Consider the following 16835-nt stretch of genomic DNA (forward strand, 5'->3'; position numbering starts at 1 on the left):
ATATTTTTCTTATTTTTAGTATAAGACAAATTTAATCAATTTTGCACTTATAATTAAGAAATGATAGTTATATATTTAAAATTTTAATAAATATATTTTGTTGTCAATATAAGAATCTTATTAATATATTATTTATAAATATTTATATAAGTGTTTTTAAAATTTGAAGGCATGTCCAGTTCATGGTGGGCCTTAGCTTCTTAACCCAACTTACTTAAAATTTTAAAAATATATTGCTTTTTAATTTTACTCTTCTTTGTAATTAATAACATTATTAAATTCTTAAAAAAATAAACCTATTAAATTATTGTATAGAAATTCAAGCAATGATAAATAAACAAAAAAATTAAAAAAATTAATTACTTTAATTTTGCCTGATACTAAAGATAATTTAAAAAAAAACACACACACACAAAGGAAGTACCGTCTTTGTGTGAATAAAATGCTCAGAGTCAACCAAATTAGGTGACAGATTGATTTTTATCGGAATTTACTTGCATGGCCTATGTGGGGTCCAAAGTATAAATTAATGTGAACCACAGGGACCAAGCGATAAATTTTTCCCATAATCGATTAATATCTAAATAATTTTGGGCATATGCCTTTACGAAACAAGACCCAGTGGCTCTGTATATGAACCAAGTCATTTCTGAAACTTCCTCCAAACAAGCAAAGCTAAGAGTCTTAGTGATATCAGCTATGGGGATATCTCAGCACTGGAGATCAAAAAATCATGTGCTTCTTTCTCTGTTCATAACCAAGATTTTATTGCTTCTGATAATCCCAGCAGCTGGTGCGACCTCAATAACCTTCAACTATGAGAAATTTCTTGACACGGCTAATCAGAGCTTGAACCTTGAAGGAGATGTCTTTCAGGAAAATGGGATGCTCAACCTCACCAGGTAATAATACTACTCATTGTCGTTTCCTTTATTATGTTTTGATGGCCTTGTCGTTTTAGAAGAATCCTTCATCATCCTGCAATTTCACAATTTCTTCAAGAGGGTTGAGAGATTTGAAACCCAGCAAGATGAACACACTCTCCCTCGTGAATCTTAGTAGACAGCTAGTGGGATGTTAGATTAATCTTCTTAGGAATCCAAGGAAAATACTAACAGAAGAAAACTTTTTACTAAAGTCTTTGTTTGGTTTTATTATTATTTTTTTACAAGATATTTCGTAAATCAATTTTAGAAATTATTTTTTTAAACAAAACAAAACAAAATGGTAATCTGTTTATTATATAAATTTAAAAATAACTTTAAAATTAAAAAATGGCTGATAATAGAGGTTGCCCGTGGTTAATGGTATGATTTACGATAGTTATTGGCCAAAACTGAATATAATTTATAATAATTAAATGTGGTATATTTTAAAAATTAAAATGATAAAAACAATATTAAGATGTTACTATTTTTAGATTCAAAACACTTATTCCAAATAATTTTTTTAATTTTATTTTTGAAAACAGAAAACAGTTTTTTTTTCAAAAAAAAAAATCAAGCATACCCTTAAATTTTTAATATAATTAATTACTAGCGATCCATTCGGCACCCGCTCCACCAGAAATTGTTGCTTGAATTAAATACTCCAAAAGTACAAAAGTATAAAGTTATGTACGATACGAAAAAGTAAAGTTATGTATTTTGTTTTTGCCAAAATTTAATTATGTATGAAAGTTGTAGGTTAAATCATACTTTTAATTTTTTAATTTCATATGAAGTTTTAATTTAATTTTTTAATTATATAAAATGTTTTTTAGTCTGTTAAATTTTACACAGTTGGTTTCTTCACAAAAAAGTTTTACATTATACTTTTAAATATTGACAATATATTATTAAGTATTAACATATTAAATTTGAGTTATTAAAAATAATAATAATTGCATAAAAATAATTATCTAAAACTAAGGTGCTAGAGTCAAAGGATTCAAAAATATTTTATAAATTGACCGATTAAATTGAAGTGTTATATAATGTTAGAGGATCAACAATATACTTTAGCCTCATATGTAAATAGTTAAAATTTTAAATGTGAATATCTTTTAAATTTCATTAATTTTATTAATATTACCTATTAAATATAACATATTAATACTTTCAATATAAATAATTTATGAGAATGAATATTAAAAATAAAGGTAACAAAGTAAACATTAACTCATATATGAAAAAATATTAATAAAAAATAATAACAAAGACTAGATAATCTAGTTAAAAATGAACTGAATAATAAATTGCTCACATTACATTTTAAATCTCTATTCATAACTATTATTTTTCTATACAGGTGGGATTTACCTTTAAATCTTTACCATATCTTTAAACAAGATTTTGATAATGACATCCTTGAATTTTAGCGCAGTAGTGCCCTTCATATAATGCTATCCCCTTCTTATATCAACTAAGTGTACTACTGTAGTTTTCATGTATAATTATTGAATATGAACGAGTACTTTTTCAAGGCCACATATTAAAGGGACCACTTAAATTTTCTCTTTTTATCAATTTTAAAAAATACACGAAATGTAAGAGCTAGAAAAAAATAATATTTAAAGATCTGTTAAAAATATTAATTACAATTAAAGATCCTAAATTAATAAATTCTAAAAAGGATGATAATTTTTAACTTGAATTAAAAAAAATTTTGACAAATTTTTTCAACACTCATCTTCTATATTTTCAATATTTATTTTCTAAATTTTCAATATTCATTTTTAGCAATTTTACTACTCATTTTTTTTTAATTTTTCAGCAATTACCGTAGTTATTTTCAATGCATATCTTATATGTTTTCAGTAAGAAAACACTTATATTTAATTTTTTAATATTAAAATTATGGCAGATAAGTATTGAAAATATTTAATATGACTACTAAAAAAAATAAGTAATGAAAATATGAAAGATAAGTGCTACATATGAAAGATGAATGCCAAAAAATTCAATTAAAATTTTTTTAACTCAAGTTAAGGACCATAGCCTATAAAATCAATAATTGCATTAGCAGAACTCCAAAAAAATAAAATTTTATTGAATGACAAAAGTTTTGATCAAAGAAAATTGCATCCATGAACTTTGGGAGGACATTTATTACAAAAAAAGACCAAATAAATTTGAATTTGCTCAATAAGTTCAAGAGACCTAAGCATAATGACAATTTGTTGCAAAAAGATAAAATTATCCCTAATTATTTTTTAAAAAAATTTACCTCCCTCACCACCAGCTACCTATTATTGTTGGAGCTTCGAAATCGGTGATCAAGAAAGGTTTGAACCCATAATCTCTTGACTCGCCAAAACCTAATAGCCACTAAGTCACCAAATCTATTTAGTTATAATGGTCAAAAACTAATATGTGTACTAATTATAGTTAACCATTTTTTTGTTATGAACATAAAGTTGACTAGTTAAATTCTTCATTTTTTATTTTATTAATTTTATTTATTAGTCTGTCATAGTCAATTGCAAATTGAGAGGTTTGAAAATTCATTAACAATAATATGCAATGGTCAACTACAATTTAGAAGGCCTGAAATCAAGAGGTATGTAAATGACATTTACAGATGAGAACTCATAAAATACATAAATTTTCAAACATTCCAATTTGCAATTGATCATCACAAGTTAATAAATAAAATTAGTAAAATAACACATGAAGTTAAAGATTTAAAGAGTCAGCTTTATCTTCATAATAAAGAAGTGGTTTTTAAAATTAAAATTGTTACATATATGTTAGGCCATGTTTGGTAGGTTGGAATTGTGAAGATGGAAATGGAATTGGGATAGGAATCTGAATAAAGTGATGTTTGGTAGATATGAATTACAATTCCTGGGAATCCTAATTCTATGGAAAAAAGCTAATTTTGATTCCTTATGTAAATCTATGGAATTGGGAGCAATTCTATGGAATTGTAATGTTTAAGACACTTTTGCCCTCATACAAATTCCAGAAAGACAAATTTGCCCTCAAAAAAAAAATAAAACCCTCATATGCTAGCAAAAAAAAAAAAGAAAAAGGGAGTATAAAAGGGTGAATAATATTTTTTCTCATTATATATAAAGCGTTATAATATATATATAAGATGGTATTATATATAATATTTGTATATAATTTATATATTTATAATATTTTTTGGTATAAGAAGTAGAATTGATTTGTTTGACATTTTTCTTTTAAATCTACATGTTAGTGTATTTATTTTAAAGTAGAAGGGATGGGAACCATTGCCAATTTTATTTTCAAGAAAATATTTCCTCTGATGATAAAACTTTTTGTTTGGCCCAAGCTAGTGAATAATAGTTACAAATATAATCTATGATTTATATAATATTTTATTAATATATAAAATACATAAGAAAATTGGTACACAATTAATTTTTTATTATGTTTTATTTTAATTTTTATATAGGGGTATTTTTGTCTTTTAAGTATAATTCCATTTCCATGTCTTGCATACCAAACAAAAGTAATGCAAGGATTCCATCTAATTTTTCTGACATACCAAACATACTTTTATAATTCAATTCTATTCCAATTTTGATTCCAATTCTGATTCCAATTACAATTCCAATTCCATCAAAAACTATTCCATCATACCAAACGGGGCCTTAGTTTTCTCCATTTTAACTAGTTTTTGTCCATTTTAACTAAATAGATTTAGTGGCTTGATGGCTATAAATTTTTTAATGAGGATTTAAATACCCCTCAGCAACCTTGGAGATTTGATGATTACCAGGGCTAGAATTCTGACACCAGCAATCATCGGTGGTGGTCCTGCAACCTTTGCCGGCTTCAAAACCCTCATATCATGGAGGGAGTTTTTTCAGAAAGAAGCAAGGGAAAATTTTTCTCATTCAAAAAACAAGTTTCAATTATATTTAAATCTCTTATCTTGCAGAGTAATTTCAAATTTATTTGATCATTTTTTGTAATAAATAATCTCCAGAAGTTTTTAGATGCGATTTTTTCCTTAATGAATGAAATTAAAAAATTACTGCTGGCTGCTAGAGCCATCAATGATGGTCATCTAGTCACCTAAGACCTGACCGCAATGTCGAGCTTGTAACTGTAGAGTCCACTAGCTGAGTGCTGGTGGCTGGGCCACTTCTTTTATTTTTGTTTTTGTTTTCCTTTTCAAGTTATTAACCTTTTCTTCCTTTAAAAATAATTTAGTCCCAATCTTAAAAAGGCAACAATCTGGTATTTGCGCAATTCTCTAGGCAAGAACACTAATTAATCTCACTTGTAAATTCATCTATTTCAAATTTGGGCTATATAATTGTTGTTGATGATTGAAAACGAGGCTATTAAAATTTAAATGGGTATTATATAATAAAGGAAAAATTTAATTGTTAGTTCTTGTATATTTAGCATGCTTTGACATTAGTTTTTGTACTTTTTCCATTTGCTTCAAGTCCTTTAAATTTCATCAGTTTGCAACGTTAATTCCTCATCACTGGTGAAATTAAATTTACTAATGTGTGCAAAACTCTACTAATTCTATTGCTAAATTAGTAAAATTATAATGAGTTGAATATTATATAAGCAAAATGACCAAGAGCCTTTCTATCTCCCAATCGTAGATATGGTGTCTCTTTCCTTTGAAAGCTTTATCTATCTATGGCCAGTTCCTGAATTTTGATTTAATGTCTTTCTTTCTTTTTATTTTTAATCTTCTATTCATTTTTTATACAACTCTTAAATTTTAAAGCACTAACACTAGAGACAGATAAAACTTAAAGGACTTGGAGCAATTTAAAAAAAATATAAGAATTAATACCAAAATACACTAAAATATAGCGACTAACAATTGTGTTTCCCTATAAATAATAAAGAAAATGCTTACGTAAAATTTTTTTATGAATTTAACAATCTGATTCTTGACTCAGATACAAGAAAGATAGTGCAGGGAGAGTAACGTATAGCAAGTTGTTGCAGCTTTGGGACAATGAAACAAGAACACTTGCAAACTTCACTACTCGTTTCAGCTTCATCATCAATGCACTAAACAAAACTCGTGATGGGATTGGAGATGGCATCACATTCTTCTTGGCACACCCAGATTTTCCACTTCCAGTGCCCCCAGATGGCACTGGTATTGGTCTTGTGGGTCGTAGAGAGATGAAAGATCCAAATTACCCCAACGAACATCCATTTGTAGCAGTAGAGTTTGACACCTTTCCCAACGTGGATGAGGGTGATCCACCTTATGATCACGTTGGAATCAATGTAAAACAAATGTGGACTCCTTACACAACACAATGGTACACCAAGAATGATGGTAGAAAGTATGATGCTGAGATTTCCTACAATTCTAGCTCATACCAATTAACTGTCAATTTTGCTGGATTTAAGGATAATGCCTCAATTCAACAAGACTATTCCCATAAGATTGACTTGAGAGAGTACCTGCCAGAACAAGTTCAGTTTGGTTTCTCTTCATCCACAGGATTACAATTTGAGTTGCATACACTAAGTTCATGGTCCTTTAATGCAAATGCTGCAATATTGGGAGTAGTGAACAAGGGTAAAAGCAACAAGCAGGGATTGATCATTGGATTGAGCATTGGATCAGTTGTAGTGATTGCAGGGTTATGCATAGCTTGGTTTCTGATATGGAAGTTTAATTGCAGGGCAAAGAAAAATCATGATGGCTTGGATCTTTCCCTGGACGAAGATTTTGAAAGCGTTGGACCGAAGAAATTTTCTTATAATGAGCTCGTAAGAGCAACAGACCACTTTGCAGAGGAACACAAACTTGGAGAAGGAGGCTTTGGTGGGGTCTACAAAGGATTTTTGAGAGGCTTAAATACTTATGTAGCAATTAAGAAGGTGTCCCAAGAATCTAAACAAGGAGTAAAGGAGTATGCCTCTGAAGTAAAGATCATTAGTCAACTAAGGCACAGGAATTTGGTGCAACTGATGGGTTGGTGCCATGAGAAGAATGATTTTCTACTCATTTATGAGTTCATGCCAAATGGAAGCTTAGATTACCATTTATTTCAAAGCAGAAACCTCTTGACAGGGCCAACTAGATATAATATTGCTCAAGGCCTAGCCGCTGCTATACTCTACCTGCATGAAGAGTGGCAGCAATGTGTAGTCCACAGAGACATAAAATCGAGCAATATCATGTTGGATTCAAATTTCAATACTAAACTTGGAGATTTTGGGCTAGCGAGGATCGTGGAACATGGGAAAGGGTTAACAACAACTATTGCAGCAGGAACAAAAGGATACATGGCTCCTGAATGTTTGGCCATGGGTAAGGCAACAAAAGAGTCTGACATGTACAGTTTTGGTGTTGTTGCTTTGGAATTAGCTTGTGGGAGAAAACCGATTGACCCAAATGCTAGTGATGAACAGTTCATGATGGTGGAATGGGTATGGGAACTCTATGGAAGAGGTGAGCTTCTTGAAGCAATTGACAAAAGGCTTGATAATGGAGATTTTGATGAGCAAGAACTTGAAAGGTTAATGATTCTTGGGCTATGGTGTGCTCATCCAGATTACACTATGAGGCCTACAATTAGACAAGCTCTTCATGTACTTAACTTTGAAGCTCCATTGCCCACTCTCCCACCAGTAATGCCAAAACCAGTCTATGTTGCTCCAACTTTTTCAGATATTGGTTCTTCAAATTTTTCATCTGGTTATGCTAGTTCTGCTGCAACCAATCAAGCTAGGCCTTCACCTAGTAATAGATCATACACTGGATCCTCACAATCATCCACATCAGGCACCCATCAAGGAAGAAGAAAAGCCAAGGAAGTTTCTCTTTAGTAAGAAGTTTCTACCTAACCTTCTAGAAAGCTATATTCAAGTGAGAGTTCTGTTTTATGTTATTTAGTTATGTGAGCTTCTTCCCTGTAATACAATAATTTTAATTTTTCAGCAACCAAACTATTACCAATTTACTTGTAATAATAAAAAAAAACATACGATCTTATAAAGAAGCGTTCCTATAAGTAATTTTTTGAGAACTTTTTATGAAAACATATAGTGTTTCTTTGAAAAAGCATTCGTATAAGTTCTAAATCGGAAAAAAAAAAATTTTAAATACCCATGGAAACACTTATGGTAATAAGAGCTCCGATATATTCATCCTTTCTAAGCATATTTTTATAAACGTTACGTTCCAGCACATTCTACCTCTATATTTAATTTAAGAGTGTTTTCATACATATATGAGCCCTCCTATAAGGGTACTTCCGTACACTTTTTTTGGGGGGATTTTGTTGTTGGGGGGGTATTTGTTATTTCTTCAGGAGGACTTCGTTATCATTATTATTTCCTGATCCCATCCTTCTTCAAGGCCATAATTATATATATATCCCACCCGTTTCTTCCTCCTCCTAATGTCTCATGACTCTTACAACTTTTTTTTTTTGGGCCTATCAATCCTGTGCTAACCTTTCTTCTGTGTTTTTTCTCTTTAAAATATACAAGAACATGGAAAGAACAAACAAAAGATAGTAATAAAATCAAATCATATTGGCAGGCAAAATATCTGGAAATAGATTCCCTCTTAACTTTGTCTCCTAACCTCTAAACACACGTGTGGCAGGATGGTAAATTCTTCAGAAACAAAAGGCCAAAGAATTGATGTGAGAAATTGTATTTTAGAGAACCGTGAGAGGACAAGAGAGCAGCAATATGAGAGAAGCTTTTCCCAAAGCATCTTGACAATACAAGGGAGGAGGAGTACCGATCCTACGCTAAGCTGTTTTAACTCGCCACATGTTTATTGAGTTTTATTTATAAATTACTTCAATCATATTTTATTAAAAAAAATTAAAACTCATTAATATTATTTAAAAATTTAATTTTTTTTAATTTTACACTTAATAAATAAACATATTTTTCTTTTGTTATTAAAATATAATACGAGATAATGGTGAAAACTTATAATATAAAAATTAAGGAGTCAATGTGGTGTCTTATAAATAATAATAAAAAAATATTTCTCTACCTTATAAAGATTATAGGAAGAGATATGTATATTTATGTATATGTATGCATGTAATTTCTTTAGTCTTTATTATAAAACAGATTCCAGAAGAAATAGATTATTCTTATTATATAAAAAATGTTGAGGTATTTATTAGGTTTTTCTAATATTATCCCTATTTGAAATATTTAAATATGAGAGAAAATGTAACACGAATTTGAAAATTTTTTATTTTAATATGGATAAAATCAAAAAATTATTTTATTTTTAGACCAAATTAAATGACTTAACCATGTCTTCCTAATTTCGATAATGTGATTTAATATGTCGTATATAGAAATGGAAAAATAATATGTATCTATTTTTAAAGCAAAGAAAGGATGCCAAGTCATCTGCTCTGTGATGCCTTCAAATCCACAAAATGGAGTCAATAATAGCATTATGCCTCGTTGAAATTGTACGTTTAGAGGTGGTACACTATAACCCCACCTACTTAAAATTTAATTATATGATCAGAGACATGACAATGCAGACGGTGATTCCAAAATACAATAATGCTAGACTTTGTCTACATAGAGCAAAGTCAACACTTAACGCACATGGAAGTTGATTTTTCCATATTGACTCAGTCAACTCAACTACTGCCTCACACTTATTATCCATATATATCATTTTCTGGGTTTTTTTTTTTTTTGTGTGGTCATTGATGAAACCCAGATATTTGTTATTCGTTTCAAATTAATCACATCCAATTAAATTTCAAAGAATGTTTTCCATTCATATACAATGAATGTAAATAATATAGTACCTCTGCTCTTGTGTACATATACTTTCTCAGGGCAACATTTTAAAACTCTATGTGATCTAAATAAAGGAAAAAATATATTAGTTAATTTTTTTCTCAATATTTCCCTTTTTAATTAATTGCATAAGCTGTTATTCCTAGCCCTTAGGTACACTTTATTGTGATTATTAATTTTAATTTTAGGCATTAAAATTGTTGAACGTTTGTTATAAAAAGGGCTAGAGTAGTAAAATATAGCCCTATTTTTCCTAATTGCATGTAGACTAAATATAACTCTCTTAAATGGAAGTTATCGAAGAAGTCTGGAGCCTAAGACAAAATCATTAGTAAAACATAGCATGTATAATTGCCCCTTCAAAAAAAAATCCACTAATCATTTTTCATATCATATATTAAAATTTTGTAATATAATAATTCTAATAAAATACTAAATTAATTTATAGAGAGATAAAATTAGTGCTTCTACTCCATCTTATGTATTGGGATATAATGTGAATATTAACATTGGATGGGGCGGCAATATATTTTTACAAAAAGATGTAGATAGAACTGATGATATGAATGACAGGGCGTGTGAAGATATTTTTAGGTCTAAGGCAAAATTATTTGTGTAAAACCTAACATGTGTAATTGTCCTTCAAAAAAAAAATCCACTCATCATTTTTTACAAAATTATATACTAAAATTATGTAATATAGCGATTTTAATAAATTACTAAATTAATTTAATAGTTAAATGAAAATTAGTATTGACAAGTGCTTCTACCCTATCTTATTTATTGAAATAGAATATTAACATTAATATGCTATGGCAATATATTTTTAACAAAAAAGACATAATTAAGACTATAATATCAATGATTAGTGTAAAAAACTAATAATAATTATATAAATTATGAACAAGATTTTAATAAGGCTTAAAGGTGCCATGTTGATGGGCTAAAACTATACAAGGTCTTGATGCTAATATCTGTCAATGTTTTAGACTTCAGAATAAAAAAAGGAGAAAACGAAAAGTGTGACCATGAGAGGACTTTAAAACAAGCTAATGTAGTATAAATTAGTGTATTATAAATCTCACTATTCTTTTGTTACGTAGATAATGAACTCAACTCAATAATTAACGTTATACAGAGAATGGTTGGAACTTTTTAAACAAGAATAATTAATACTTTTTATTCTTTTTCATCTACAATTAAATATATAATAATGTAAATATCAATTACACATATAATAATAGGGGTATTAATATTTTTTTTGGAGGCCTAAGGCAATTGCCTCACTTGCCTTGTGGCTTCCACGACCCTGTCAATGATTAATGTAAAAATTAATAATAATTATAAATCTAAAATAAAATTTTAATAAGGCTTGAAGGTATCAACTTAAAGGTCTGAACTGCACATAGTTTTTATACTAATATTTGTCAAATATTTAAGCTTTAGAGTAAGAAAAGGAGAAAAATGAAAAATAAAACTATGAGAGGAAGTTAGAGCAAGCTAATATAGTGCAAATTAGTATATTATGGATCTTGCTATTTTTTTTTTATGTGGATAATAAGATCAGCTCAATAATTAATGTTATGCTAGGAATGATTGAAGCTTTTGAATAGGAAGAATAATCAATATTTTTTATTCATTTGCAATTAAATAAATAATAATATAAATATCAATTAACATATATAATAGGAGCATTATGAATTTTTTTTTTTTGGAGGCCTAAGGCAATTGTCTCTCTTGCCTCATGGCTTACACGGCCCTATAACTTGTAGGTTACAATTTTTTTTTTTAAATTACTCTAGTTAAATCAAGGATAATTACTCATAATACTTAGTTGTAGAACTAAACAAATTAAGAAAAGAAAGTAGTTGATGATACAAATGTTATCCAGTAAGAACCTATTTTTGGACAAAATTAGAAGAAAAGACTTATATTTTAGACAGGAGGTAGTATTAATATTGAAATTTTCTTCTCTCTTTTGCCGCAACCTTGGACCAAAATGGAAAAAGGGATTGATGATTGAGCTCAGTTAATTCACATCAATACTTTTCAACTTCATCAAAAAAAGAAGTATGATATGGAGGCGTTTCAATCATTCAGACAACTTCATTAGCCCTTCATTCATATAAAGCAAGTTGTTCCTCCTCAACCTCAAAAGCTTCATATAATTAACCATGGAGACGTCTCAATACAGGAGAAGAACTCATAGCCTTCCTGGTTTAGTCATAACCAAAATATTATTCCTGTTTCTGATAATCCCTGGTGCAGCCTCAATCCATTTTAACTATCAGCAGTTTCTTGAGATGAGTTATGAGGACTTGAAGTTTGATGGAGATGTTTATCAACAAATGGGTTCCTCCAACTCACCAGGTAATATCATTTAATCTTCTAATTTATACATAATTTTTGTTTGGTTTAGGATAATATGATTTGTATTGGTATTGAGGTTACCTGGTTTCTTCTGATTGATTCAGAAGGCAGTGAGTCTGATTTGGACATTCGTTTAAAGATCAGTGATTACTTATTAGTTAGGAAAGATGATAATGATGGATAGTGAAAGATCAATAAATTGTTAGAAAGAAGAGTAGATTATTAATCTTGAAGATTCTGGTGAAATATGACTTGAAAGTTCTCTCTCTTTCTCTTATGAGAGAAAGGTTTAAAATTATAGAGTCTTTTGAATGATCTATTTAAGATTTTGATCTTATCTAATAGACTTCCAGACACAACATGTAGATATGAGGCCCTGATCCGTCATCCACTTTGTTATTAAATTTCATTTTATTCTAATAAAAAACAGAGGAAAAACAGGGGATTGTAACTCTGAAAATCAGTATGTCAAGAACCACTTGGACTCAAGTTTAAGAAAAACAAAGGGAGACATGAGAATAATTTTATAATAAATTATGCATGTAACCCCTTATTTAGACGAAATGACACAAAATTTTGCCATATTTTCAAACCTAAAAAGCAGAGCAGATTTGACATTGGTGTAATTTCAATGAAATTCAGTGGAAGTTTATCCAAAACAGATTTGAATGGATTTTGAAAACAGAAGGAATGCCTGCCTAATTTTACTAAAACTAAAAAAAAAAAATCCTTTTCTTTTAGGGAGTTTTGATTGTGTTCCCATTTTATTTTTAAACATTCTTTTGTAATTAATTTTTTAGAGTTGTTTTTCTGAACAAAACAAAAAGAAAACTCAAAAAGTTCCTTTTTGATTGTGTTACTTTTTTATTTAAAAAAATGTTATTTTGTAATCAAGTTTCTAGAATTGTTTTTCGGAATAAAACAAAAAAAATGTTTAATTATGTTAATTTGTAAAGTTTTTGAGTCCAATAATGGTGGTTGTTAATGGTTAATGGTATGACTTATGATAATGATTAACCATAATTGAGTTAGTTTTGAATAATCAAATATATTATGCTTTGAAAACAAAAACAAAACTGCAAAAATGGCTCTAAGATATTTTGATTTTCTTTAAAATAATTTGGGAAATCATATCTAAAGACCTTTTTCATAAACAAGGTAAAAAATTCATAAAAAAAAAACAAAATTAATTTCAATTAAAAAAAAAACAGTTCATGTTTTGTATTTTAACAATGATTTATTTCGTATTATTTCTTGTCAGAGAATAAATTTCTTACTAGGCTCTTGGATGTGATTTTCCTAAAAATTATAATAGTTTTGGATATATTTAAATCCAAAACACTCACTAAAATGAATTTTTATTTTATTCTTAAAAACAGAAAAAAATTTAAAATAAAATCAAACATGGCCTTAGTCATAATTTATCAAATCTCTAACATTTGACTCTGGCTCAGATATAGAAAAGACAGTGCTGGGAGAGTGACATATAACAAATTGTTACAACTTTGGGACAAGGAAACAGGAAAAATTGCAGACTTCACAACCCATTTCACTTTCATCATTGATTCACCAGATGAAATCATCGTGGAGATGGCATCACATTCTTCCTGGCACATCCAAACTTTTCACTTCCTGTACCTCCAGATGGCTCTGGGATTGGTCTTGTGGGTCGAAAACAGGTAATGGATGATCCAAATTATACACAAGAGCATCCATTTGTAGCAGTTGAGTTTGATACCTTGCCCAATGACGACGATCCGCCTTATGATCATGTCGGTGTCGACATAAACAAAATGTGGACACCTTACACAACAGAATGGTTAAGTATTAAAGATGGCAGAAAGTATGATGCTGAGATTACCTACAATTCTAGCTCATACCAGTTAAATGTTTTCTTCACTGGATATAAGGATGGCATGGCAATCCAGCAAGATTATTCCCATGGAATTAATTTGAGAGAGATTCTTCCAGATCAGGTTCAGTTTGGCTTCTCTTCAGCCACGGACTTCTTTGGGAGATACATACACTATGCTCATGGTCCTTTGATTCGAGTCTGCTGGGAGGAAACTAGAGTGCAAGCAAGACAAAGTTAATCATTGGATTAAGTATAGTAATTTGTGGGTTATCGTTATCATGGTTTATGATATTGAAGCTGAAGTGAAGAAGTAAGGAAGATTCACTTTTGAAAGAAGCATTGAACAAAATAAATCTTCCTTCAGTGAAATAAATCTTCCTGTAGAGAAACAAGTCTATAAGTGAATCAGTTTATTTAAGTAACTCTGTCTTACTTGGATAGGTAGCAGAAATCTTTCACAGGAATATGTCATCTTCCTAAAGTAAGAAACTTTATGCTATTAATGTCTGTGCTTCTATGGAATCTAGTCAAATCTTATGAAGACACCCTTGCAATTAGTGTGTAATACAACTGAAACCACTAAAAGCAACACAAACAATGACAATGTGGAGAAACTGTAACCAAATAGTTATACCATAATCTTGATTGACTACTTGTCTAGAATACAAATTTTTTCTTTTCAAACAACAACAACCAGTTTTATCCCATTAAGTGGGGTTAGCTATATGAATTGTATGATGTCATTATGTTTTATTATTTACTAAGTTTTTAAAAACGTTGTTAACAATTTCTAAATGTGGTCTCTTTAGTCTTCTTTTATCCCTCTTAATAGGGTTTAAAGTTATCTATTTCCCTTTTCTCGTGTGCTTCCTGTGATCTTCTTTGTGATGTTCAAACCATCTCAAATGATTTTCTACTTTTTCTTCTCAATAGATGCTGCACTTACTTTTTCTCATACATTTTTTCCCCAAAAAGCAAGTGTCTCAATCATTTTGTCTGAAAAAATAAGCGATTCCTTGATATCAACAACAGAAGGTTTTGTTTCACTACATCAAATAACTTCAGAAATCTTTCTTTCAGCTGGAAAGTTATAGAATGGAAGGAATACTGAAGAAGACATCATTTCTATTGTGGATCGAAAGACAAAAAATTGAAGACAGTTTTTGAAATACTTTTTAGGCAAAATGGAACAGGGAAACTTCACAGGAGAACCCAGCATGTTATGGTCACGCCTCAAGAGTTTGAAGAACAATATCTGGTGATTGATATCATGAGTATGTACATCAAAGTTCAGCCCAGCCAGCAGAAACAGAATTCACTTGAAATATTGTCCCGTGCGTACTATCTACAAGTTATTGCTTTAATTAAGCTCGTGCAGTCTATCAACAATACCATTGATAGAAGACTACTGTAAAAGGTTGATATATCATCAGCTAATCTGAACCTTTGGCAAATGACTAAGAGATAGACAAATTAAGCTTAGGGATTAGCCCATTAAGACCAATGCCTCCTCATTATTTGGAAGGCATAACAGCACTACTACTTTTGTCAACTACTAGATGCCCTTAAATAGGCCATCAAAACCAGTACATTTTTAAAAAATATTTTCAGTAGAGTCTCAATCAGAGCAAACATATTGGCATCACATTTATCTCGCCTTTTCAACCAGTGACAAAGATCAAATTAGACATGCTTAGGGAAAATTTAGATTATTAGACTTTGCTCGATGATTGGTGGCTCTGGTTTGCAGACAATGTTTGTTATACGAGGCAGTGAATATGTCGAGCAATTCATGTGTATGATTTAATGTTCCACACTCCAACCAGCATTGCTTCTAGGTTTTCCAAGAACCAACTCATATGGCACAAAAAACAGAGGAAAACAGAAATAACTCAAATTCTCAACCACGCTTATGCAGAAAAGAAGGATAAACTTTATATCTAGTTGTTATTGTTATAAGAAACTCTTTCTTTCAGTGAAAATTCAAAGCTATTTTATAAACATATAAAATACGTAAATATATAGATATATGAGATCTAAATCTATAGCTTAGAGAAACCCAATCAAACCTGATGACGAAAACTTTTAATCCTGTGGTCAAATCAATCCCAAAATAAGTCTCCACATGTGCTTAATTTAACCACGTCCTCTTTGCAAGAAGATCCGGAGATCGAATCTGAGGGTGACATTAAAGTTCAGCCCTTTCTCACTGCTTCCCTCGTACCAATTTTATGGAACAAGGAACAAAAGCAAATTAGAGCACAATATCAGTCGAATAAAGCTCCTATTTTGTATTTCACTTGCTATGACTTGCTTCACATAATTAAGCTATATGCGAAATACTTTCTTCAGTTTTATTTATAAGACACCAAAAGTAATTTTTAATTCAAAATATAGAATATCTTGTAATAATTAAACCATCTTTTCAACTTATTCCTCCTTGATTAGCGTGAAGGTATTTAATGTAGTTCTATTATTATTTAAAGTCAATAATAAAATGAAAGTATCTCTAACTTTTTTATGATATAAAAAAAAAACTAACTTTTATTAAGATAAGTGAAATAGTTGAAAATGTCTTATAATAAGGATTAGAGAAAGTATTAGCAAAAATGTGTAGAATTAGAAAGCAGCAATGACTTTCAAGCTTGAAATGACAATAAAATCCCCCTCTCACAACTTTTGCTTAAAAATAATAATTTTTATTCTGTTAATTGTAAGAGTTAAATAAGAAATTATAATTTATCAAATATAATTTTTATTATTGAAAAATAAATTCTCAAAATAATGAGCCCTAATTACAACCTTTGTTCTGTGATTATAAAGATTGAATAAGAAATTACAACTTATTAATTATAATTTTT

The 16835-nt window shown here is 29.6% G+C and overlaps 2 protein-coding genes across 2 annotated transcripts; both read left to right on the forward strand.

Annotated features, from left to right (window-relative positions):
* Positions 1-635: 635 nt before the first annotated feature.
* LOC129298188 (L-type lectin-domain containing receptor kinase IX.1-like) lies at positions 636-7882 on the forward strand. Its single transcript, XM_054936590.1, has 2 exons — positions 636-902; positions 5888-7882. The coding sequence occupies exons 1-2, from the start codon at positions 700-702 to the stop codon at positions 7779-7781; spliced, it is 2097 nt and encodes a 698-aa protein (XP_054792565.1). The 5' UTR covers positions 636-699; the 3' UTR covers positions 7782-7882.
* A 4800-nt stretch (positions 7883-12682) lies between these two features.
* On the forward strand, positions 12683-14517 carry LOC129298189 (agglutinin-2-like). The gene is given in 4 exon segments (XM_054936591.1): positions 12683-12741; positions 13574-13692; positions 13695-14129; positions 14132-14517. Coding segments are annotated over 4 exon segments (672 nt in total). The 3' UTR covers positions 14191-14517.
* Positions 14518-16835: the final 2318 nt, after the last annotated feature.

The sequence above is a fragment of the Prosopis cineraria genome, unplaced genomic scaffold, assembly GCF_029017545.1.
Source record: "Prosopis cineraria cultivar Desert tree isolate PC_DT_omini unplaced genomic scaffold, ASM2901754v1 PC742, whole genome shotgun sequence".
In the NCBI taxonomy this organism is placed as follows: Eukaryota; Viridiplantae; Streptophyta; class Magnoliopsida; order Fabales; family Fabaceae; genus Prosopis; species Prosopis cineraria.